Here is a 26,966-nt window from a genome sequence, read left to right on the forward strand (position 1 = left end):
TCTTTCTGTAATAATGCAATGGCATCTTTAAATAGACACGATAACATTGCATTGCATTAATTGTGAATTTGATTGAACTTTGCTTTCTTTTTCAGTTAGTAAAATGCAATGAACATGGCTGGTATAGCAGGGCAGATTGACGAAGATTATAATTACGACAATTGGACTTATCTTCTGCTTGATTCTCTTCCAACTGAGGCTGAATGTGTTCAAGCTGTGCAACATCATGCTGCCAAATATGGTACCACGACAAAGAAAAATCATATTCACCAGTTCTCCTTGCGATTACTACAATTGTGGCAGAAAGCCTTTGGAAGTGATGTTCGTTATGTTACAATACCTGGGATAAAACATAAACTTGATCGATCGCTAAAAATTTATGACAAAGATGTCTACAAAGCAAAGGGTTCCAGACGTGTGAATATGATTAAATGGAAACGAGATCACCATGTCCTTCTCAATATACTTTCAAAAGATGTGAATCCTGATGAATTTGATGTACATGAACGAAGATTCTTTGTCGATCAAAAGTCTCTGTCTCGCAAATGGCTCATTGACACTTTCCACGTCGATATGGAACATGAACGGTTTCTGGCAGAACAAGAACTGCACAATCGTTTGGATTTGGACGATGATCAATTTGAAGTGGAGGATATAAGTGACCAATTGCTAGAGCATGATACCTCAAACAATTTGAACTACTCATTAAACAGATCGGGTACAATCCGTAGCACAATATGAATTTAGACTCTTCTTGGACAGCATTTTATTGACATTCAATGTTCAATTTACAATTAATTACTTTCTGAGAAGTTGATGTAGTAAAGTTACGATGTTTCTAAAAAGTATCATTGATGAATGAACTAATGATTCATATGTTATGTACCGTAAAGCGTAATTTTGTCATTTTTGGATTGTTTTGACCCTTTTTACATCCCCCAAAGATCTCTAAATACCCTAAATACAAATGATAAGATAACAGGGTGGTTATTTCAGTCTTCCAACTGTAAAAAGCCACACAGGAGTGTTTATAGGAGCCCGATGAGATATAATACCTGCATTTTGGGGATTATCCGTGATTTTCGTTCATTTTTGGCTAATTTTTGGGTAAATTTGACCCATTTTGGACCCTTAAGATACCTTGAAAAGCCCTATATAGGTGGGATAGCCAGTGAGAATGTTAGATTTAATGATATAGAGCCATTTATGGTCAAAAATTGCACCCTGTGTGGCTTGGGAGGTGCATTTTGGAAAATCCGTGATTTCCGACCATTTTTGGCTAATTTTGGGGTAATTTTGACCCATTTTGGACTCTGAGATACCCTAAAAAGCCCTATACTTGTGGGATAGCCAATGGGAATGTTAGATTTAATGATACAAATGCATTTATAGTCAAAAAATGCACCCTGTGGCTTTCAATAAATGATTAAGTGTGTTCGGGGGCAAAATTTGGGCCATTTTCACGCGTTGACGCGGTCAAATCACATTTGGGGCCAGCGACCCTCCAATTTTGACCTGTTTTGAAAAAAATCACTTGTTCCCATCTATTTACATATAAATGAAGGTAATAAGCCACTTTTGGCATTTATTTGAAAAATTTTGTTTCTATAGCCTACCCCTACTTGAAGCTGTAAATAAAAATGGACATAAAATCAATATTATTATGTTTAAAAAAAATCAATGTTTCTTTTTTAATAATATATAATATAATTAATTGAATTACAACAACAAAAACAGAATTCTAAAAAATAATTATTAATTTTTAAGATTTAAATAAAATTTCCAATACTTTGTAATGTATATAATATAAAAAATGACTATTGACATATTTTAAAATAGTAAATTCAACTACAACTTAAAATTATTTTAATTGTTAAAAGATTTTTTTATTTCTAAGGGGAGGGGGGTCAATTTGCTTTTAGCGCATATTTTCAACAAAATGTACAGAAATGTCTAATTAATAAAATTAACATGGTAAGCAATAGCAAAAGAACGTTCTTCCATTATTCAATTTAGCGTCTTTCAGCATTCATAAACATTATACACAATTACAAGTTAGACACAAAAGATGATGTTGCTGATATTGTGTAAAACATTGGCGATTTTATACAAAAATTTGGAGATGCCTAATGCACACATAAACCGGATAGTAGAAACAAGGAGAAAGTAGTTGCTAAAAAAAATTGGGGTTAGCAGTTTAGTGCCAAAGTGATTGAAATAAACAAATGTTCATCAAAGTTTGAAATTTTGGCTCTTGTGCATTTTAGTTTTTTTAAGACATTTTTTTTGTTTTCATTTTGGAAGACTTCCACGCAGAACTGGGGGAGACCATTCAAGAAGTTTTTTAAAGAATTTCTCCAAAAACATTAAAATTTCACATAACTTTTTAGTAAAAGCAAAATAAACACACTAAATTAACACAAAATAACAAATCATGAAATATTAATTATCACTTTTGACCTTGACATTTCTGAATTTTTAAAATGAGGATTGGTTATTCATATTATTTGGATTCATCAGACTACTGTTTTCATCTTGGGTGTGATTTTCACGTTTCGGTCGATGTAAACCCCGACCTTCTTTAGGTGTATTTTGTCAAACTCAGGGATGTTTCTGTTGAACTCAGGAATTTGGGCGGAATTTCGAGTGGAACCCTTTATTTATTTCACAGGGGTAGCATGCTCTTGTTCCGTCAGCAATGACTGTATAGAGGTCTTAAGTAATTCGCAATTTTATTTTTTGGTTGCCCACACTGAGGATTCAACCTTCAACCGTCAGGAGAATATCACTTTTACAATTGAGTTTTCCAAATACTCTAACCAATCAAAGGGAGATAACCTATATATTTTCAATTCTTATTAAAAACAAAGATATAGAAAATACAGATAAACCTTTATAATGTGTTTACTCATCACAGAACAAAGATGTCATATTCCAAAAATTATGTAAATTGATCAAGTAGGGTTTTTTTTTCTAAGAAAATCAAATTTTATGACTAAACAAAACATTGTTTTGATCTGCCATATTATATAACAACTCAATTTAAAATATCAAGATTAAAATCAGCCTTGTAATGGATAAAATTTACTAATAAAATCGCTAAAAATCGTAAGAAAATGATTTTCTATTACAAAAAAAGCTGCTTGATCAATTTCTGTGATTTTTGGAATATGAACTTTCTGTTCCGTGATGTGCTTGTACATCATAAAGATTTTTCTATAGCTTTTTATTTTTTTTTAGTTAGGTTGAATTCTAAATAAGAATCATATCTTCAATAGTTTTCTATAGTAAGGTACAGTTTTATGTTAAACCTGTTCCTTTACATGCAGGCAAGCAGAACTGGGATTGTGGGGAGGGTAGCTAAATCTAAACTCATTCTCTGCTTTTTTTTTTTTGCTGGCCCTTATTTAAACTTTGTAGAAGCAATACATTTTGGAACTTTTTACACAAAAGGACTTACCTCTGCTATTTGTCCCATAATGGCCTTTTCAACCAAATTGGACCACGTAGGCCAAACTAAAAGATCTATTGCTCCTCCAGGAACGACGTCATTATCTTCCAGTGTGGAATTGTCAACTAATTCAGCTGAAAGAATAAATTTAAATTTAAATCACTGGATTAAATAAAGGGTTCTCTTCAAAATTCTGCAAAGATTCCTAAGTTCAATAAGATGCACCTGAAAAAGGTTGCATTGGCTGAAACGCTGTCAGAACAGTGGTTTAAATAATCCAAATAATACATACTTTCCTCATCTTAGTTGTTATTTTCGCAACTTTTTGGTTTATGCAAGCAACTACTTTTCTGCACATGTGGCACAACGGATAATGGCATTGATTAACAAACAGTTCTAATAATAAACTTCTGGAAGTTACAGTCTAGGTGTTAACAAGATGTCAGATTCATATGTTCTTTTTATTCTAATGATCTTTTGGTACATTTGATAATTATTTTATTGTTCTCAAAGGTGCATGCTTTTGTCCAAAATTATTTGTTGGTACACACGGCTTAGATATTCAACAATGAGAAGATTATCACTACATTTCATATTTTTATCATAAAAAATTGACGAAATGAACATTTTTATAATTTTATTTTATGGTGAGTGATAATAGCATATTTTTGCCACTGAATCATTCAAATATTATTTGTACAGATCCATTGAACAATGGATGTAAGCACTAACTAATAATCACTTCTAAGTGACACTCTTCTGAAGGTTGAACCTTCAATTCTTAGTACAGGCAATACTAAGAATAGAATTATGAATTATCCAGTAATGGCTGATCGAACCAGAACAAGTTATTCACAGTGGAATAAATAAATAAAGAGTTCTGTTTGAAATTCTGTAAAGATTCCCAAGTTCAATAAGATTCACTTGAAGAAGGTTAGAATACAGCACAATTGCATTGACACACTGGTTCTTGCCAGATCAACAAAGTTAAGCAACGTTGAGTCTGGCTAGTACCAGATGGGTAACCATTTGGGAAAGCTAGGCACTGTATGTGCCTTCTGGGAAGGTTGGGCATAGGGCCAGCACTCCCCCCCCCCCCCGAGAAAAAAAAAAAAACTCAATGTACAAAGTTGTGGATGGCCTATGCCCCTCTAGGGGCTCAAGGCCATGGATGGATGGATGGATGAATGGGAAGAAGGTTGGAGGTTATATCGGCATGGAAAGGAATGATAGAAAGAGATGATGTATGTGTAATGTGAGTTTTAAAAACAGGCTTATGTCTGATTACTTCAGAGGAAGATTAAATCTGAACAGTATGGACGTATGCAGAATAGGAGATGCTTGTTATGGCTATACTGAAAGAATAGGTGAAAGTTCTTGGATTGATAGAAGTAGAACAGTTGAGGTAGTAGAGTCAGTCGGTAAAGGTAGACCAACAAACACAGAAGGAACTGATAGGAATGGAGTTGAGAGAAAGAGGGGGAAATAAAGACCTGGCCAGAGATAGGTTTGTTTGGAAGTCAATTTCTAAAAGCCATCCAACACATATCAGCATGTAAATGAGATGTTAAACCAAATATGATGATCATCATAATGATCATAATGAACATGATGATGATGAGGAGGAGAAGGAGATTGTAGTGCACAATATACATTAGAAAAAGTTTTAGTAAAGCAATAATATTAAAAGAAAAAAACTAAGTTTTTTATTCAGAAAATTATTAATCTGAGTTATTGTTCTTCCTTAACTCGCTCCTTTCTTGACTTTTTTTATAAAGATGGCGACCATACCTTTCTGGCCTAGTTTTCATTTCAGCATAGGCGTTTCATGTGTTTTATGAAACTTGATATAATTTAGTATTTTTAATGTTATTTGTTTGTTGTGTCTATTTTTATTGAGACTCGGGTGAAATATAGCAGTTCAAAATAAAATAACAAGAAAACTTATGGATATACTTATTTATCAGTGAAAAAATATTAGAAGTATCAAAAATTATAGAAAATTATCCAATAAAATTTTGATAAAAAAAATTAAATTATCTTACTATTCAGAGTCTACGAACTTCAAACGACATTTGCATCTAGCCAGCATAGCGTAGAAGATAATCTTCCTTCTTCTAATATGAAGATGCCACATAGTCTTTAATTAATCTTTTATTAAAATTCTACCTTTTTTTTTATTTTCTTTTTAAAATTATTCTCTGTAATTTTTGACTGATGAGTAAGAATATTCATGTTTTTCTGTTATTGCTTACCGAAGTACCATATTTCATTTGATTCTCAAAAACAACAACAAAAAAATCCTCCCTTCTTTTTTAAAACTAAAACACGGTTTATATAAAAGTAAGCTTTCTATCCAGAATTCAACCCAATAAAAACAAACAAAAATACAGAAGAATCTTTATGATGTTATTACTCGTCATGAAACGGAAATGTCATATCCCAAAAATCACATAAATTGATCAAGTTGTTTTTCCTTTTATATATTTAGAAAATCATCTGTTTTATGATTTTTAGCAATTAATAGTATACCATGTTGCATACATGTACGTATATGTATAGACCAAAGACCATTAAATAAAGCTGTTAAATGGGCACACTTCCAGTTACATGTACTGGAGGATTTACTCCCAGAGTTTGCTGACAGTAAAGACATTTTGACCCTGGATCTGCGAGATGGATTTTGGCATCTAAAATTAGATGAAGCCAGTAGTAGCTTGGCAACATTTGCTACCCCATATGGTCGGTTTCATTGTAAGGTATTATCATTTGGCATTACTCTATTTCAGAGGGTGCTATTTAACAATGTGGCTGACTTAAAGGGTGTTGTCAATAAAGCAGATGATCTTCTTGTAGTGGGAAAAGACAAAAACCATGGAAGACGCACTGGTGAATCATGACATAAATCTCAAAAAGCTGCTGCAGAGATGCTGTGAATATGGGATGCAATTGAACACAGAAAAAATGAATCTGCAACAAGCATCTATATCATTCCTGGGGCACATGATGACCAGTAAGGGGTTACGTCCTGACCTTGAGAAAGTAAAGGCCATTAGGGATATGCCCTGCTCAAAAGACATAAAGGGAGTGCAACCATTAGGAGGATTTGTGAATTATCTGGTAAAGTTTCTACCTCACATCTCTAACATGATGGCTACAATTCGAAATTTAACAAAGATAGATGTGCCGTGGACATGGTCACATCCATAAAGAGACTTTTGAAAAAAAAAAAAAAAATGATGAGTGAAGTACTAATACTGAGATACTATGATCACAAAAAAAGCCATTGGTCATTCAGTGTGATGCAAGTGAAAAAGGCATAGGAGCTGCATTGCTACAAGAAGGTCAACCTTTAACCCATATTTTAGTTGAGCGGTTACAAACACAGAGACCAGATATGTAGAGATTGAAAAAGAACTGTTAGCAGTAGTCCACTAAAATACATTTGGTCAACTGGTCACAGTACTGACCGATCATAAGCCAGTGGAAGCAATAATGAAAAAAGAATCGAGGAAATGCCCAAATCGACTGCAAAATATGTTGATGTGGTTACAAGTTTACAATTTGTTAGTTCTGTACCATCCTGATGTTCTGTACCATCCTGATGTTCCTTGCAGATACAATATCAAAGGCATATATACATGGAGTGAATCGCGAATATATAGATGATGATGATGTCAAGGAAATTGAATATATTCCTGTGACAGAAGGACCATTGCTGAAATTGTGCTCAGCCACAAAGGAAGACAGAAGTGAAACAATATTTTAACATGCGGAATGAAATGGCTATACAAGATGGGTTAATTTTCAGAGGAAACTGAGTAGTGGCCCCAACTAGCCAGTGGGATGTGTTGAAAGAAAGCTTGCATTCCACACACCTAGGGGTCGAAGGATGTTGCAGAAGAGCAAGAGAATGTTTGTACTGGCCAAATATGAACAATGACATCAGAGACTATGTTTCAAAATGCCTCACACATAGAAAATATGAGATAGCCAATCTGGCAGAGCCCTTAATAGTCCATGAGATTCTTGAGATACCCTGGGTAAAAGTAAGAGTAGATTCAAGTTTGCAGATAGGGACTACCTCTGCACAGTTGATTACATGAGCACTTTCTGGGAAATTGATCATCTTTGAACTATACAGGAAAAGATGGTGATCACTAAAGTTAAACACCATTTTGCACAACATGGAACCCCAGATCAGGTAGTTGCTGATAATAGACCCCAGTTCAGTAGCCAGGAATTTTCAACCTACACAAGAAAATGGTGCTTTATACACACACCTGTCAGTCCTTACAATAGCAAGGCAAATGGAAAAGTAGAATCTGCAGTAAAGATGGCAAAGAACCTCTTCTGGAAATCGATGGAGGATAAGGCTGATCCATACCTAGTGATGCTGGATCACAGGAATACGCCAGCTAAAGGTCTGTTATCACCAACACAGAAACTGATGTCCAAAAGAAGCAAAATACTTCTTCCAACCAGAGAGAATCTACTCAATCCAGAAATTTAAACAAGATGATTAAGTAGTGTAGCAGAAACAAATAGAACTCTTTTCTTGTGCGTCAGTGCCTCCCCTGACTGTGCGATATGGCACATACTGACCAATCAGAGGCATAGCGCAGGGATCTTCCTTACCCCTCAAGGAACTATAATTGCTTCCGTCTCGGAGAAAAACTCTCCCCTTTTCCAGCGAGACGTCAAAGAGAGCAGACCTGTTTTCTCACTCTCTCTCTCTGCCTACACCGGTATCGATGATTCCCACTTGGGAATAACTACCGGGCAAAGGCAGGCGAGTTCTCTCCTAGATATATCTTTTTGGCATCTTACCCTTGCTTCAATAAACCTTTTCCTTGTGAAGTTGTACGAAGTTGTTTGCTCGTTTATTCAGTAGCTTATGTTGAAATATTTATTTTATTAGGGAGTGCCCGAAAAGCATTAACTCAACTCCCTAAAGTAGGAGAGCAGGAAACAAGAACAATACTTCAATCACAAAGTAAAACCACCCCAACCTTTGCACCCCAGAGATGTGACATGGATGAAACTACACATAAAATGTGAGGAAGAGTGGAAGAAAGCCATTGTATGGAGACTGAATTAGAAGTCATACCAAAGTTAATGGAGAGCTGTATCGACAGAATCGGGTAAATTTGAAAAAACAAAAAAAACAACAGAAGAACCCCCACTAACGTCACTGGACACTGGTCTACTAACCATACCAATTACACAGTGAGCTACCAGCAAATATGGGACCAGATACAGAAGAGATGTGTGACCCCCAGACATCTTAACAATAAAATGATGAAAGAGAATGACCGAGCCCAACATTATTTCCATCAAAACCAAACCCAGAAACGGTGAGGAGGACACGGCCAGGAAGACTAGTAAGAAATTCGGCAAGGTTCAAAGACTATACATTGTGAATTTAGTTTAAAGTCAAAAGGACAGAATAATCCTTGTTAGGCAAGAGGGTAGTCAAACCCAAGGAATGCCTAGGCCACTATTTTATTTTTGTTTGTTACCTTTTATTAAATCTTCTTTATTTTTTGTTTATTCAGAAAAGGGAAGGTGTTGCATGAGGAACTAATTAGAGTTTACACCGCCTTGAACGGTGTCTCTGTAGCTTTGCCCTGAATACAGAAGCAAAGATCTCACTTAAAATTTGATTTTTAGTTAAAAAAAAAAAAAAAAAAAAAAAACTACTCAATCAATTTACATGATTTTTGGAATATGACATTTTCGTTCTGTGGCAGATACGTACACCATAAAGATTTTTTGCAGTTTAGATAAACCAAAATATGAGGAACTATGGTCCACGCAAGAGCGTAAAAAGGCCAAATTTGGCATCAAAAAGGTTAATCTGGCAATCCTTAGAAAGCCCAAATTTTCAAAACAAGTTGGCGGCCTCGATTGTTGTGCATTTAGTTTAATAAAAAATGTTGAAAAATAATAAAAATTAAATTTTGGAGGATTTTATTTCAGCCTTAGGGTCTAATAATGTGTTTTATATCAAAATAAATAATCTTCATAAATTTTTGTCTGTCAAATAATTTATGCCGCTGAAATACACATTTGCCTATATATATATATATATATATATATATATATATATATATATATATATATATATATATAAGAGCAAATAGTTAATAAAACATGTTAAAAAAACACTTGGAAAAAGAGTTAAAAACAGATTTAATTTGAAAAGGAAACATTAAATAAGTGGATAGTCCTAATCCGCGGAGTTTCGATATATATATATATATATATATATATATATATATATATATATAAAAATAAGAATTACAGTTAAGTTTACCAAAATGATCCAAGATGGCAAAACTAAAGTAAATTATAAATATTAAAGAACTAATATTTATAAAATAATCTCAACCAGATGTAAAAGCTCGATAAAACCAAATAGGAGATAGAGCTTATAATAAGAACAAGTAGTTAATAAAACATGTTAAAAAACACTTTGAAAAAGAGTTAAACACATATTTAATATTAAAAAGGAAACACTAAATAAATGGATAGTCCTTAATCCGTGGAGTTTCAAAGAAGTACTTTCCTTCTCATCAGAGGGTAGGATTTAGCAAAATGCGGGATCGGATTTTGCTTGCAAAAGTATTAAATGAAACTACAAGTAAGTCATAGATCTTACTTGATAACAAAAAGTGAAGCAGAGGGAATAGGGTGAATAAAAAAGTGATTTCACGTGAATGGATAGTCTGGTGAAGGGTAAAATTTCCAATGACGGTAAAATCCAAAGATGCAGAATCCAAGAAAGTTAGTTAAATTTCCATTTGCACAAGTAAAATCCAAGGGAACCACATAATTGGAAGACGATCCAAAGTAATGCAAAAGGCAGAAATCCGTGGAATAATTCACTGTTAATTATTAAAAGAAAGATAAAACGTGCGTAATATTTTATCTTTCTTTTAAAAATATACTGAAATTCTTTCCCATTTCCTTGTACCTATTTATGAATTATTCCACGGATTTCTGCCTTTTGGATTACTTTGGATCATCTTCCAATTATGTGGTTCCCTTGGATTTTACTTGTGCAAATGGAAATTTAACTAACTTTCTTAGATTCTGCATCTTTGGATTTTACCGTCATTGGAAATTTTACCCTTCACCAATCATCCATTTATGTGAAATCACTTTTTTATACACCCTATTCCCTCTGCTTCACTTTTTGTTATCAAGTAAGATCTATGACTTACTTGTAGTTTCATTTAATACTTTTGCAAGCAAAATCCGATCCCGCATTTTGCTAAATCCTACCCTCTGATGAGAAGGAAAGTACTTCTTTGAAACTCCACGGATTAAGGACTATCCATTTATTTAGTGTTTCCTTTAAATATGTTTTTAACTCTTTTTCAAAGTGTTTTTAACATGTTTTATTAATCACTTGTTCTTATGTGTGTGTGTGTGTGTGTGTGTGTGTGTGTGTGTGTGTGTGTGTGTGTGCTTTCTTTTAATTAGGTTGAATTCGGACCATGCACCAAAAATTATTGGGGAAAGGGGGGGCGGGGCGGGGCACTACTGCTCAAATCCAGTTCAATGTAAATAATTTGGCTTAAATAGGAAATAACTGCATGAATATTTGTACGCGCCCCAGCCCCAGTTGTATCAAATCGTATCTTTTATAACCAGACCTGCATCCAAGTAGGTTAGTCTCTGTATATTGTATGGGATTCCAGTCGCCAATTCCAACATCTTTCGTAACTGTGTTACTCTCATGTCCAAAGATACGTTCACAGTGTACTCTTCGTGTCCCACCACGCGGATTCTTATTTTCGTCGGATGATCATCATTCCAGCGTTTTGTGTTAGGCTTATTTTTCTGGCTCATTTTTATAAAATGGACCTGTACGTTAATATTTAATATCCGTCCGAAAAAAAATTACAACTTCTTTTTCCTAAATTAGAAGGTTATATTCTGAAAGGAAAAACACCATAAACTAAGATAGAAATACTTAGTTCTACCAACCGTCGTGATTCTACAGTATTTATGGTTGCCATAGTAATCTTTACTGCGGACTTCTTTATTATTTGCTTTTAATATATCATTTATTTTTATTTTACTTCTTTAACAGTATTCTACGTACTCGTGCTGTTGTGTTCTGCTGCTCTACAGCTCAGCAGCAGTGGAGCTTGACTGTATAATAAAACTATACTACTGTAAAAAAAAAAAATGAAAATACTTCTAATCATCCTCAAATTCCGCGTGCTTTTGTTTACTTCCGTTTTCTGCTGACTGTTCGGATTCACGATAAATACCCTGGAAAATTCCCTTTTAATTAATGTTCACCAGTTTTTAAATATTCTGTTATTCGAAAAACAATCAAGTTTGTTTATGGATTTTAAAATTGGTAGACCTTAATCAGAAGGAACTTTAGCAGGGCAGCGCCCAGCGGCAGGGCATTCATCGTGAAGCAGAAAACGGAAGTAAACAAAGATATGTGGAGCTTGAGGATAACCAAAAATGTTTATCAAAATACTTTTTTTCAATTTATTTATTAAGCTTAACCATAAATGTAAAAATTAATATTCTTTTACATCTACTGGCGGAGCTCTGAAAACGGAGGTCATATTTTATAGTCTGAGCGAAGCGAAGATCAATGTCACGCTCTTTTTTAGTTGCCATAGTAATATTTACTGCGGGCTTCTTTTTTTTTATTAAATATAAATAAAATTACATACTACTATTAAAATATTACATATCAAAATATTATTTATATTTTTATAAAAATTAAATATGAGTACTAAAATTAATATTTGTTTATATATTTAGTGCGGAGGTTTTAAAACGGAAGTTAATTGTTATCGGTTTTTGCAATATGGAGAAACTCAGTTCACTTGTAAGCCGAAGGCTTCTGCCCGGTTTTGTAAGTTTTACTAAGTGATTTCTTTGTTGATAGACACCTTTTTACTTCATTTATTTGATTGTTATAAAATTAAAAATCCGAAAGTATTGTATGCTTTAACATAGAATAAGTAAACAGCGAAAAATTAATGAATGCCTAACGAAGTCGTCTGTCCTTCACAAGACGAACGACCCATGTTTTGTATTTTCGATATTTATTTTCTTAATTATTGATGATAATAATTGAATTTTAGTTTTAGATTTAAAATTGGTTTATTATTTAACTGTTTTACTATTTATAGTTATTTTTTTCTTATCCGTATTTATACTATTTAATATTATTAGCTGTTGATGTTTTCCCATGTGTCCTTGGGTTATGTAGCGGACAGTTTTCATAGTAAACTAAAAATATATTGTTTTTGGTATTTACGTACGTATAACGATACGTTTCCATCTTTAAAATGATATTTAAGTTTCGGGCATTTTGAGCAACGAGACCAATAAATTAAAAGGGGGGGTGAAAAATTAATTGAAATTTGCTGGAATAATGTTTTTAATGAAAATCATGGCATTTAGCGGTATAGACGGTGCTTATGCATCTATGTTACTGCGCTATTTTTAAAAAGTAGTATTTGCAAGTTAGATTCAGTTTTTACGATATATTTGTTTATTAAATTATTAGGTGAAATTACAGAATAGTTACAAACAAAATACCCTCCCTGTCCTCATGTTAAGAATGGTTGGTGCTGATCGACAGATCGTTTTTTTTTTGTTTTTTTTTAATATATCGTTTTAAGCAAAAACAATATTACGTACTTAATTGTCATGTCGAAAATAGTAATATATAAAAAATTACGAGTAAAACAACTGCTATTGTGTTTTTAGTAAAAAAAATTTTTTAAAGTCTATCGCTACAACAAATATTACAACCATGACACAAACTACTCCCTCTTTGATTTTCCTTTGCTGACAGAAATCACTCTAGATTATCTGAAAATCACCCATTCTCAAGTACATGATATCAAAGCATGTGAACCTGATCTCATCCCGGCTGTACTATAAAAAAAAAAATGCTCTGCTGGCTGAGATTGTTTCAGTTCTCTCCGAACTTCAACAAATGCTTTAACGAATTATGTTTTCGTAACTGCTGGAAAACTGCTTCTTGTGGTACCAGTTTACAAGAATTCTGGCAAAAGAACTGACCCATTAAATTATTGCCACGTTAGCCTCCTCCCTCTTGTTGCCAAAATATTGGAGTCCGTAATTAATCAAGCTCTAGTCCACTATCTTACAGTTGCTAAATTTCTGTCTGACCATGAATATGTATTTAGACAAACACGTTCTACTGCAGATATTCTAACTGTAATCTCTGAACGTGTATACCATGCGCTGGATAAGGCAGGGGAGAGGAGGGCAGTAGTCCTAGATATATCTAAGGTTTTTGACAGGGTATGACACAATGGTCTTCTCATGAAAATCAGATCCTATGGTATCACTGGATGAATACTCAACATAATTAAATCCTTAAATAAGAGAAGAATCCAGGTTGTCTTTGATGGTCGGGCGTCTAAACAATATGATATAAATGCGGGTGTACCTCGGATCAATCCTTGGACCTTTATTATTCCTGATATTCATAAATGACCTCCCTGATAAAATAGACTCTGAAATGGGTATATTTGCTGACGACACTACGCTCTATAACAGGCACGAGGGGAAAACAAATGAACACATATCCAAGGCAATGGCGGAAACTGTAGAGGAAGACTCCCAGTCTGTAGTGGAATTGGGACAAAAATGGATGGTAATGTTCAATGCTGCCAAGACTAAGATTGTTTCCTTTAATAATTACAAGAAACCTTCTCAACCATGAATAGCTATAAAGATACATTACCTGAAAGTACTTCGTTCAAACTCCTCGGCTTAACGTTCATAGGAACCATGAGTTGGAACAGATACATCGAGAGCATTAGAAACTTACTTACACCTGAAAGTATCCTGTACCTCTACAAGGCCACCATTCCACCATGTATGGAGTATTGTTGTCACATTTTGGCTGGTGCATCTACTGCTGGTCTTTCATTCCTGCACAGGGTTCAAAAGAGAGTTGCCAACCTGATAGGTCCTGAACTGTCATCTAAGCTTCAACTTTTGTCCCATCGACGAAATGTTGCATCTCTCTGCCTGTTTTACAAGTATTTTAAGGGTAGATGCTCCAATGAACTACAAGCCCTTGTACCCCCTTGATGTAATTTCCCCAACTAACCCGATAAGCAGCAAAATCTCAACCTTACACAATAGAGATCCCGAGATGTAAAAGAACCTTCTACTCTTATAGTTTCTTCTCTAGACTTTGGAATTCTCTTCTGGGTTCCTGCTTCCCCAATTGTACTGACATGCAGAAGTTCAAGTGTAATGTGAACAAACATCTTGCTGCTTAACTCCCTACATAGTATCCCTGCAACTTATGTCCCTGATAGTAGACCCCTACATCAAAGTGGCACTGTGCCTTGTTTGGGGTGAAAATGTAATAAAACAAAAAAGAAATCTAAAATATTCTTTTCGGAGTTATGTCCCCTCTGTGTAGCCTCCTACTGTCTACCCTATAATGTCTAAGAAAAATGTGATTTTACCCAATTTTCCATAATAATTACTTTTAACTAGAAATAAATTTCTCCTCGATTATTTTTAGTAATTTTTGGATATATTACTATTTTAGGCATGACAATTAAGTACGTGATATTGTTTTTGCTTAAAACAAAATATTAAAAAAAAATCTGTCAAATGTATCTTAACAAGCACCGAATGGCTAAGTAAGAATGTTATTATTTCAGCACGGTAACATAGATGCATAAGTAACAATATGAACATATAATCGTACTTATTCGGATTGGCACTTATGGCAACATTTAAAATTAAAAATACAGAAATGTCTAGTAAAATTCCAAAAATCAAGCAATTTGATTTTATTATTCAAGAAAATAAAATTTTGGTATTTGTTTAGAATCAAGACATTAAAAAATGAAAATATTGATAAAAGTTATATTGTACATACCCGTTATGGAATTAAGTTATCTGAAAAAAAAATTTCACCCGTTTTTTTTTTTTTTTTTTTTTTTTTTTCCTTACAACGAAAAAACAATTTGTTATGACAGCAAACAAAAAGTAGCATGTTTGGATTTTTAGACTATGAGGAAGGGATGGGGCACGCCACAGGGAGATAACTCCATCTAAAGCACCGATCCTGCCCTTCTCCATGTCAAATAATAGCTTCTTTCCCTTCCTCGTGGTCTAAAAAATCCAAACATGGCTACTTTTTGCTTGCTGTCCTAACAAATTGTTTTTCTGCTATAAAAAAAAATACTTGATCAAATTAAGTGAAATTTTTTGGGGGGAGAACTTAATTCTATAACTGGTACGTACAATGTGACTTTTTTCAATATTTTCATTTTTTAGTGTTACTAAACAAGTACCAAAATTTTACTCTTGTTTCGTTGAGAGTGAAAAAAGCAGCCAATAAATAGGCGGATAAAAGCAGACAACCCTCCCCTTATGTTTTCTTGATAAGCATGGCTTTGTTTATCGGTCACTTATCGGTAAGAAACAGCAAAATTATTTTTATTTATTTATTTATTTTTTTTTACATGGAGTTCACCACTTATCAAGGCCCAATGGCCACTCGGGGATAAGGGTTATTGTGTGTACAATAATCAAAGTGATAGTATAGCAATAGTATTGGTGAATTGGTAAGGTGTCATTACTTAGGGGGGGGCGGTTCATCAGGAATTTGTTTGTGTTGGACTTGAAGACATCCAGGTTGAAGTCGGGAGGGAAACAGGCAAGTGGAACAGCGTCCCACAGGCGTGCAGTTCTAAGAAAGAAGCTTTGTTCATGGAATCTATGTTTTGATTTAGGCACAGATAAGGAGTGGGGAAAATTATTGACGGTGGTTTCAGCTAGTCTGGTGTTTTGTGAAAAATATTGGCGAGGGGGGACCAGAGAATGGAGCTCAGACGAGCACTTGCCATGGAAATAACGATAAAACGACAGGCTCGCTACGTCTCTTCTGTGGGAAAGAGGTTGCAGGGTAGAGAAAAGGGCATCCCCCCACTAAGCCACAAAGTCTATTTTGTCAAGGCAGGATAGGCTGTTTTTAGCAGCTCCTGTCCAGATGTGGCAGCAGTACTCCATCTTTGGACGTACTTGGCTCTTATATAGATAAATAAAAAAAAAATTACTTGATCAAATTTTGTGATTATTGGACTATAAAATCTTCATATCATGACAATTAGGTACAATATAAAAAGTTTTCATTTTTGTTTATCTCTATACGTGTCAATCTGAATAAGCGCCCATGTAATAAATACATGTTATTAAATGCAAGGTAAGTTACTGTTTTACCTATATGGATAATTTTTTGGAGTTTGACGTATTTTAAAGCATTTGTTTACTTTGAAATACGAGCAGTGTCAAGTGCTTAAGTTCGAACGAGAACAAAATGAGACTGTCATCTGAGGAGTCTTGATAATAAATGACACTTAAACATTTATTGGGTGTTTTGTTTTATTTTCAATGTTTGAGTGATTATTGAAATTCTTCAATAAAGCAAATTAAGTGCCTATAAATGCCATGTCGGTGAGCGTTCATAATAAACAGTCGGAGAGTATTCAACAATCAGAAGTGTTAAAGTTAACAGCTTTTTTTTTCTTATTTTCCTAAATAGGGCTCAACTTTAATTTTCTAAAAGGGGCTTTTTATAACTAATATTTTTTTAAATAAGCATTAACTATTTTTTTTTTTCATATAACTACAGACATTAATATTTCATTCTTCCACAATCATCAGTGTAAGAACTGATAATTAATGCTTGTCGGGAGATCCAAACCTAGTCATAAACTCATTCTTGACTTTGTAGACTAGCACCTTTACCTCAAGGCCACCAGCAATTAACACACAAAATGAAGAACATTAAGTGCCTATAAATGCCATGTTGGTGGGCATGCATAGTAAACAACCAGAGAGTATTTATCAGTAAATCTTTACTTTAACTCCAACTCAACACCCACCTTTAAATTGACGACTTTTATAGGTTTTCGGGTATGCTGAAAACGAATATCACATTCAAATTCGGGGGAAACAAGTAGTTTTTTGGATATTAAGGCATTTTTTTTTCAAATGTATTAATAAATGTCAGAGGCATTTGCCATTCTTAACATGGGGAGGAGGGGTTGTTTTGTAACATGCATGCGCATTAGTACTTGTTCAGTTGGGAAAAAACATGGCCACCAGTGAAAACGATGGATTAAATTGGATAATAAAGGTCTTAATATCCAGAAAACTACTTGTCTGTCCCGAATTTAAATGTGATATTTGTTTTCGGCATACCCGAAAACCTTTAATGATGAATGTTGAGTTGCAGTTAAAGTAAAAAAAAAAAAAAAAATACCTATTTAGCATATATATACATGGACTTAGCTAAATAAGTAGATAATAATTAAAAGATAATAAAAAAGGTACTCTTGCATAATTTGATTCGAATTCTCGTGAATTCCTGTCAAGCATGGATTGGGCGAGACCGGCAATAATTGGTGTCAGCCGAGCGTTGTTCAAATGTTGAAATGCTAACTTAACTTTTTATTTTATTTATTTAAATTTTTTTTTCTGTTATGTTTTTAGGAATTTTTAAGATGATATTAGTGAGGGGGTGACTTTTTATTTTATGATTAATTACTTATTTATTATTTATTTATTATTTTTTGTTTTAATTGAATTTTTTGGGAGTTTGATTAGCCAATGAAAAAGCGCTATCTAAATGGAAGCAGACGACATTCGAATTGGAAGAAAGCAACTAAACCAACAACAAAAAATAAAAGAAAAGCCGACAAATATATTTTCAAACTCTCCAAACAGAAAAATGACAGGCAAGAAAATAAATCTATACATGTTAGAAAAAGAAATGAAAACATCAATGCAGACAATCTCATATTGTCAGGAGAAGAAATTGCTGTCCCAAAAGATGAGGTGCAATAATTGTAAACACAAATGTTTACTTAAAAAAAGATTGTCTGTAAAGGATGGTTTCTCCTGGAGATGTACAAATGGACAGTGCCACCAAAAGAACTTGACTGAACAAGTCTTGAAAATTTTTAAAAAACAAGAAAAAAAAATATGGTTACAAAAAACAAAACAAAAAAAAATTTGTACTTACACCTAACAATTATGCGATTAAAAAATCTTTTCTTGGAGAGAAAAAAAGAACTTTCTGTTGATAAATATTTTGCAAAAAAAAAAAAAAAAAAAAAAAAAAATTGAATACTAAAATGAAATAAACATATTTTCATTTTTCATGGTAGTTTTTTTTTGTTGTTATTTTTGATTATTTGCATTTGTATTTTTTCCAGTTTGTTTTGTTTTTTTTGCATTAGTCTGCATCTGTTATGATGCTCGGCTGACACTGATAATTGCCGGTCTTGCCCGATCCACGCTTGATGGGAATTCACGAGAATTCGGGTTAAATTATGCAAGAGTACCTAAAAAAATTGTACTGATTTATATATCGAAAGTTTAGAACAGAAACCTAATGTCTTTTTTTTTTTTGCCTTTTTTTTTTTAAGGAAAATTATGTATCGAAACTTACAGAAGAGTTCATATCTGTTAGATAATATTTGTTTATGGGAGTAATAATGAAATTAAAAAACGTGGATTCAACTAACTTAATTGTCAATGTAACTGTCAAAATACCAACATGATGACTAAACATTTGTGTTATTAGTTAAAATAAAAACCCTCTGGTGTAGTGAAATTTGACATTTTCTTGGTCAATTCTCACTTTCTTTCTTAAAAATTTACAAGTTTTAAGCAGAAAACACAAAAAAAGGAAAAAAATCAATTCTTGTACATAATTCCTCCTCTATAAAATAAACCAAAAGAAAAAATCTGTGTCCATGATGAAGTGAAAATATCATTTTCCAAAAAATTACATAAATTCATCAAGTAGTTTTATTTTTATAAAGAAAACCATTTTTAAGTGACTAATGAGAATTTGTAGGTATTTTTGACTGGGAACAAAATGTAGTATCTGTTCTCATACTACAGTTCACCTTTTTTGTCCTCGATCAGTGAAGGAGAAATCCTAGACTGAAACAATCTTAATTTTTGTTCCTATCCAGAATGCCCCTTTCTGGGAAACTGGATTTTCCCTACAGTAAAAACCGACTTTGTATCTAACTCTGCCCTTGTGGTGAGACAAGTAAATAGGAACATAAATCTTGCAAGTTTGAATTATTGAGTTATCTCCCTTTGTTTTGATTTCTTTTAATTTTAGTTTTCAAAATGATGTACAAGACAACTGCTTTTCTATTATTCATAACTTGGGATGTTCTTATTTAAAAATAAAACTACTTGATAAAATGGCATAATTTTTAGAATACAATTTTTTTGTTTTGTCACGAGTACATTATACAGATTCTTCTTTATTTTTGTTTATTAATGTAGGGGAAATTGTGGGCAAGAACCAAAAAAATCTTTTTCAGATTTGAACCATTAAAACCATTTGAAAGGTCTGGTACAAGGTCATTTGTCTGTGATTGAAAATTAGTACAAACCTGATTTTGTGCAGCATGCAGTGTCCATGTCGGGCAAGAAGAATAAAGAAAGAAAAAAAATGGCAACTGTGTTTACTTATAGGCTGACAATCTCATTAGTTAACAAGACTTCAGGGCATCTAATATGTATATGAAAGGCAGACGGTTTCAATAAAAAATCTGTTGATCAGAGAGGGGCATTCTCTTTTGGCAAAAGTGAGTTTTGTCAGCTGTGTATTGAATTTTGAGATTGGGAATTGTGAGGAGGAGAAGAATCAGCTGCATATTGAATTTCGATACCAAGAATTATTAAAAGAAGAATAGTTAACATAATTGTTGGGAGACTGCAGAATATTTTACAGCAAAGTCATCAACAACTGCAATAATGAAAAGAAAAAACAACCATACTGATTTATAATCGCAGCACAAAAAGATCTTTTCAAGAGACAATTTTACTTTTATGAAATTGGCTTTTGTTTTCACATCATCTTTTATGAAAAATTACATGTTTTGTTGATTTATGCTAACTAAAAATCTTAACTTGAATAATTAATAAAGATAACTTTATTCCAGAATGAGGAAATGTTTAATTATTGAAAGAAAACTATTTTTATTTTTATTCTTTCATTTAGTTTCAGTTTGCCGGTCGAAGTTTCCATCGAGGCACGGCTGCTTGTGGAGACGGTCTTTTCGTGGTAATTATTCTCTTGATTATTTTATTGAAGATCAGTAAATTTAAATTATTTTGTGTTGTTTCATTAATCATCAAGATTTTTAAATATAATTATTTTGTCTCCATCAACAACGCATTTAAATTTTTGCATAATCATTTTTGTCTACTTTATTGACCATCAGTCTATTTAAATAATCATCTAATAATTCTGTCTCATTGATTGCCAAATTAGCATACAATTATCTTGTCTCCTCTAAGAACTGTCAATACATTTAAATTAATAACGTAATCATTTTTGTCTTTTTGATAAACTATCAATTTTTAGAAGTCATCAAAGATTTTTTTTTTTTTAAAGTCTTTTTCAATGGAAATTGCTCAAGACAAGACACAAAGCCACTTGACGTAAGGATTTAAAAAAAGATACAAAAAATGCTACTTCAAGGTCAAAAATTAACCAACAATAAGTGTTAGATGAATAGATTCCAACCAAGAAAACAGCAATTTTTCCTCCTTTATCAGAAACATTGTTCATGAAATGTGAAGACTAAATGGCAAAATAAGGGAAGGGAGAGTTACAAAGCTGCCACAAATAAACCCAAGGTCTACTTTCTACTCTCTTTATTATTTGTATAGTTATAGTCAGCTAACATACTTCCTAATTTCCGGGAGCGGTGACGAGGCAAATCAGGTCATTTACTTTTATTGTTCTTTAGTATTTGTATTGTGAAGTAGTTTATTGAAATAAAATATTAAAAAAAAGGACATTATTGAAAAGTATACAATAAAAATCAATAAAATTGTACAAATAAAAATAACACAGTCTTTTATTGTTCTTTAGTATTTGTATTGTGAAGTAGTTTATTGAAATAAAATATTAAAAAAAAGGACATTATTGAAAAGTATACAATAAAAATCAATAAAATTGTACAAATAAAAATAACGCAGTCTTTACTTGCACTTTTAATAACAAAATTAAAATAAAAGCATTTTATTTGAAATTTTAGAAGAAATATATGTTTATGAAATTATAAAAACAAAAGTTGTTTGCTTTTTTTGTAATTTTAAAGCTAAAAGCATTTTATTTGAATTTATATAATATATGTTTATGAAAGTATAAAAATAAAATTATTGAAATCACAATAGAAATGATGTAGAACAATAAAAGTGAAGAAACTGATTTGCCTTGTCTGGTAGCGCTGTACTGGAACTTATGTTAGCTGGCTATAACCGTTTTTATCTTTAATAACGAAATTAATGAAAGTTTTAATAAATTTCTCTTAATGGATAATAAAAAATTAAAGTTTAACTTTTATCACACCTCAAACATATTTCCTGACAAAAAAAGAAAGGTTTTTTACTAATTTGCTTGTTTTTTCTTTTGTTTGTTTGTTTTTTTTTTACCATGATTAAATGCTTGCATTTTTTCGTTGCAGCACAGAGACAGTCCTCATAACAATAGCAAGGATGTGTTTGAGTTTACTCCAGAAAACATGACGGTAAGTTATGAGATTGCTGTGGATGAAGGTCATCACAGGATACTCTCACTCTGACACTCTGCATTTGTTAAGATAATTAATGAGGGGGGGGGGGTTGAAATCATCTGATTGGTCAAGCAAGATCACTTTTTTTTTTTTTTTTTTTTTATTACATTTTCACCCCAAACAAGGCAAATTGCCACTTTGGTGTAGGGGGCTACTATCAGGGGAAACAACTACTGGGGTACTATGTAGGGATTTGGGCAGCAAGGTGTCGGTTCACGTTACACTTGAACTTCTGCACGTCAGTACTGTTGGGGAAGCAGGGACCTGGAATGGAATTCCAGAGTCTTGCGGTTCTGGGGAAGAAACTATTGGAGTAAAAAGATCTTTTACATCTAGGGATCTCTACAGTGTGGGGGTGGGATCTAGTAGCCTGTCGGGTTTGTCGAGGGTGCTCGCGTCGTGGGGGCACAAGTGATTGCAGTTCGTCAGAGCATTCACCACTAAAATACTTGTAGAAAAGGCAGAGGGATGCAACATTTCGTCGATGGGACAGAGGCTGAAGCTTAGATGCCAGTTCAGGGCCTATCAGGTTTGCGACTCTCTTTTGAACCTTGTCAAGGAGCGAGAGACTAGTAGCAGATGCACCAGCCCAGATGTGGCAGCAATACTCCATACATGGGCGAATGGTGGCCTTATAGAGGTACAGGATACTTTCGGGTGTTAGTAGTTTTCTAGCACGGTAGAGAGAGCCTACCTTTCTTGCAGCGGCCCTGGCAATGCCTTCAATGTAATTGTTCCAACTCATGTTTCCTGTGAACGTTAGGCCAAGGAGTTTGAAAGATGGACTCTCAGATAAAGAGTCGTTGGCCATTGCTATGGGTGGTAGAGAGGGTTTCTTGTAATTATTGAATGAAACTAGTTTAGTCTTGGCAGCATTGAACGCGACCAACCACTTTTGTCCCCATTCCACTACAGATTGGAGGTCTTCCTCTAGTGTTTCTGCCATTTCTTTAGAAATGTGTTCATTCGTCTTCCTGTCGTGTCTGCCATAGAGTGTAGTGTCATCAGCATATATACCCATCTCAGAGGCAATGTTGTCAGGGAGGTCATTTATGAATATCAGGAACAATAGAGGTCCAAGGATAGAACCCTGGGGCACTCCCGCATTTATATCATATTGTTTAGATGTGCGACCGTCGAGGACTACCTGGATTTTTCTCTTATCTAAGAAGGATTTAATTATGTTAAGTATTCTACCAGTGATACCGTATGATCTGATTTTACTGAGGAGACCCTCATGCCATACCCTGTCAAAAGCCTTAGATATATCTAGAGCTACCGCTCTGCCTTCCCCCGCTTTGTCCAGTGAATGGTATATACGTTCAGAGATCACAGTGAGGATGTCTGCTGTGGAACGGGCTTGTCTAAATCCATATTGTTTGTCAGTCAGTAGTTTAGCATCTGTAAGATGATGGACTAGAGCATGGTTAATTATGGTCTCAAATATTTTGGCAAAAAGTGGGAGGAGGCTAATGGGGCGATAATTTGATGGGTCTGTCCTTTCGCCAGAATTCTTGAATACTGGTACAACAGAAGCAGTTTTCCAACAGCCCGGAAAGCAAGCTTCATTAAGACATTTGTTGTAGAGTTTGGAGAGAACTGGAGCTACTTCGGCTGAGCACTTTTTTAATAGCACAGCTGGGATAAGATCGGGTCCACATGCTTTTGAGGTGTCAATGTTTTTTTATGATTGCATGCACCTGAGCAGGGGTGGTTTTCAGATCGTCTAGTGTGGCGTCTGTCCGCATAGGAAAGTCAGGTAGGGGGTGGTTGGAAGGGTCCAGTGTGGAGTTTGAGGCAAACCGACTGGCAAGCATGTTAGCGTTGTCGGTTGCTGAGGAGACAACCTCGTGATTGTTGGTTAGTGGGGGAATTGTTGATTGCCCATTATTTACTACACTGTTGTAGATTTTCCAGAAGTCTCGAGTTCCTAGTTTTTGTGCTTCGATGCGCTTTTTAGTGGTTTCTGTAAATTCTCTCTTAGCTGTCGCTATTTCTTTCGTAACGTTATTTCTAGCTTCTATATACTTCAGTCTGTTTGAATTGGACTTATGTCGGTTAAACCTACGGTATGCATGCTGCTTTTGAGTAATGGCAGTTGCACAAGTCGACGTAAACCATTGGGGAGAGTGGGGCTTACTATAAAATTTCCGCATGGGAACATGCGCTTCGATTGCAGTTTTGAACCAGTCAAGGAGAGAGAGAGAGGGCAGTGGTAATATAGTATGTCAAACTCTACAGGTCAATCTATTTTAAATTATTGTTTATGTTCTACATTCTTTTCTGTTAAAACATCTTAACATAAATAATTTTCTCTGTAAATATTTATTTTGCTAGGATAATATTCTATTTGTACATATATTACAGCGATAATAACAATTGTTGACTAGTAATACCTTCGGCGTTGCCCTTCTAATATCTGACAACAGGTGAAAATTGTATTCCAAGTAAAAACTCTTTGATTGACTTATGTATCATGCAAAAGTTAGTATCCTTGTCAAAAGTTAGGGAAACATTATCAAGTAGAATTTTAAGTTAAAGATAAAAAAATCTGTGATCGATGATGCTCAGAAGATGGTGGAGCAATGTAGGGAGTGTCAATCCATTGACCCTGCACTGTTACAGCCTGAAAAGGTTGAACTACATATAACAGAGAATTGGCGGCGATGCCTTTGATATGCATTTTCAACATGAACCAGATTTAATTATGATTAACTGTGGACCTGCGAGAGTAGCAATATGGCGACAAATTAGAACAGAAACAGCAGAAGAGGTTAAAAAGATTTGCTGAATAAGTATCTATGGAAAGGGGTCCAGTGGAAGAGGTTCTGGTAGATAACAGTATGTCCTTCCACTCAGCAGCCTTTAGAGTGCTATGTGAGAATTGGGGCGTTAGGCAATATTTTAAATCTGTATTTCGCCCTAGTGGCAATAGGATCATCAAGAGGCACCATCAAACTGAAAGCTGTGGAAGCAAGATGACAAATTTCACCCCAAGAAGTGGTCTTTTTGTATACCGTGACACTGAAGACTGGCCAAGATGAAACATCGCAGCCACATCGATTAGTTTTATACAAATGGAGATATCCACTGGCCATAATGTAGAGAGTGGAATAAACGCAAACAGAGATTACAGTGGGTGAGGAGATGTGGGTGAAAATTACCAATTCTTACTGTACAATCAGCTAGGGAAGAGGGACAGTAACTTAAGTACTTCCCAAGAACAAAGTGGCAATTCATGGAGTGCCACATCACATCTTAGACAAAGGGATAGTTTCCTTACCAACAGAAGAGGAAGTTGATGTAGTCCCTCAAGAAGAACTCTTTCAACAGTTGCACGTAAATGAAGACACTCGGCTTGGTTGTTGGAGTATGAGACCAATTATTGATCTTGAAGATCAAGGGGACATGTGATTAAATGTCTTAAAAATTAGTACAAACCTAATTTTGTGCAGCCTGGCAGACAAAAAGAAGAAAAATATTGTAAAAATGGTTGATGCTTTTCTTTGTGTTTGCAGTCTTGTCATTTTGGCAAATGAGATGCTTCCAGTTTAAATAAAAAGCCTGATTTTTCATACTGGGATCAATTTTTGATTTGGACGTTGGAGGAGTAGTAAGCTTTGACACCAGTTTGGTGAGTTTTGGAGTAGTGAGTTTTGACAGCAGTGTGTCGAATTTAACCTTGGAAATTGTCAGTTAGCAGTACAACATAGTTAACAATTCATTTGGGGCAGTGTAGAATAATTAACACCTGATCATTTATTCACATTATTTTATCTGATGCATAAGTATATCAAAGTGTGCTCTGGTATGTTTATTTGGAACTGTGGTTTTCATTTGTGCTCTGTATAAGTATAAACTGTACAAGTGCTGAGAGAGGATTTTGAAATAGTCTGCAGTTAAATCTGGGATTGAAGGGCATGAATCTTCGAGGTGTTGTGAAGGAACATACTCTCACCTTACCCATGGGTAACCTAAAGGAAAATAGAAAGGTGTTTGCAATGGTGGTAGATGGATGGGTTCTTTCTTGGAATTGTAAAATGACAGATTAAATCGGCATCATCATATTTGGTTTTACATACTGGCATGCATTAGGCAACCTTTAGAAATTGATTTCTGAATAAACCTACCCCCCCTCCTTTTTTTTTTTCAAATCCAGTTTTATCATTTCCATGTTTTCCTTGACCACCTCCTGTGAACTGAACTTGCTACTTCAACTGTTCTACATTAACTAACCTCAGAATTCTCATAAATTCTTTCAACATAGCCATATCATTGAAATGTTCTGTTCTGTGCACATTTCCCTGTACTGTCCACATACTGAAGTCATCAGACCTAAGCCTGTAGTTCTCTGAACTTATGCCGATCACTCTTAATTCTAGCAATCACACTAGAACCTGCTCCACCCTGTTGTCCATTGGTATCACTAAGACAACAAAACTTTTCAACAACCCCATTAGCTTCATCTATACATACCTTATTCATTGTCAGTATCTGAGTTCTCTAATTTCTTTTATCTATTTTCTGTTTGTTGAATTAGTTTATCTCAAATAATGACAATTAATCATAATAAATATTTAACATATTTTAGAAAATGATTTTGTATAATAGAAATAATAAATGGTTTGTGTTACTGAAATGTGATGTAAAAATTTTCTTTTCTTTTTAAGAGAGCAGAAGCAATTATTGCCAATTATCCTGAGGCTCATAAGAGAGCGGCTGTGATTCCGTTGTTGGATTTGGCTCAAAGACAAATAGGTAAATATAATTCCTCATTTGAAATAATGGTTCTAGTCCAGAAGTCCCCTTATATTAATAAAAAAAATAAATAAAAATCTGTATAA

At 34.1% G+C, this 26,966-nt stretch overlaps 2 protein-coding genes across 12 annotated transcripts in view; one reads left to right on the top strand and one right to left on the bottom strand.

Annotated features, from left to right (window-relative positions):
- LOC145293133 (uncharacterized) overlaps positions 1–11,470 on the bottom strand; it is a 53,800-nt gene extending 42,330 nt beyond the window's left edge. For 10 of the 11 annotated variants that reach the window (XM_080139615.1, XM_080139571.1, XM_080139601.1 and 7 more), the window contains exons 1-2: positions 11,116–11,443; positions 3,461–3,585 (exon numbers count right to left, since the gene is read on the bottom strand). In XM_080139615.1, coding sequence (XP_079995741.1) covers positions 3,461–3,585; positions 11,116–11,311 — 321 coding nt within the window. In that variant the 5' untranslated portion in view covers positions 11,312–11,443. The other variant, XM_080139633.1, reaches the window with a different exon arrangement.
- A 742-nt stretch (positions 11,471–12,212) lies between these two features.
- Positions 12,213–26,966, top strand: part of LOC145293178 (NADH dehydrogenase [ubiquinone] flavoprotein 2, mitochondrial-like) — a 30,566-nt gene continuing 15,812 nt past the window's right edge. Inside the window, exons 1-4 of the mRNA XM_080139655.1 lie at positions 12,213–12,347; positions 20,541–20,603; positions 22,015–22,077; positions 26,793–26,880. Coding sequence (XP_079995781.1) covers positions 12,300–12,347; positions 20,541–20,603; positions 22,015–22,077; positions 26,793–26,880 — 262 coding nt within the window. The 5' untranslated portion in view covers positions 12,213–12,299. The remainder of the gene's footprint in view (positions 12,348–20,540; positions 20,604–22,014; positions 22,078–26,792; positions 26,881–26,966) is intronic.

This window comes from Euprymna scolopes, chromosome 2, assembly GCF_053919585.1.
Source record: "Euprymna scolopes isolate OS-2025 chromosome 2, ASM5391958v1, whole genome shotgun sequence".
NCBI lineage: Eukaryota > Metazoa > Mollusca > Cephalopoda > Sepiida > Sepiolidae > Euprymna > Euprymna scolopes.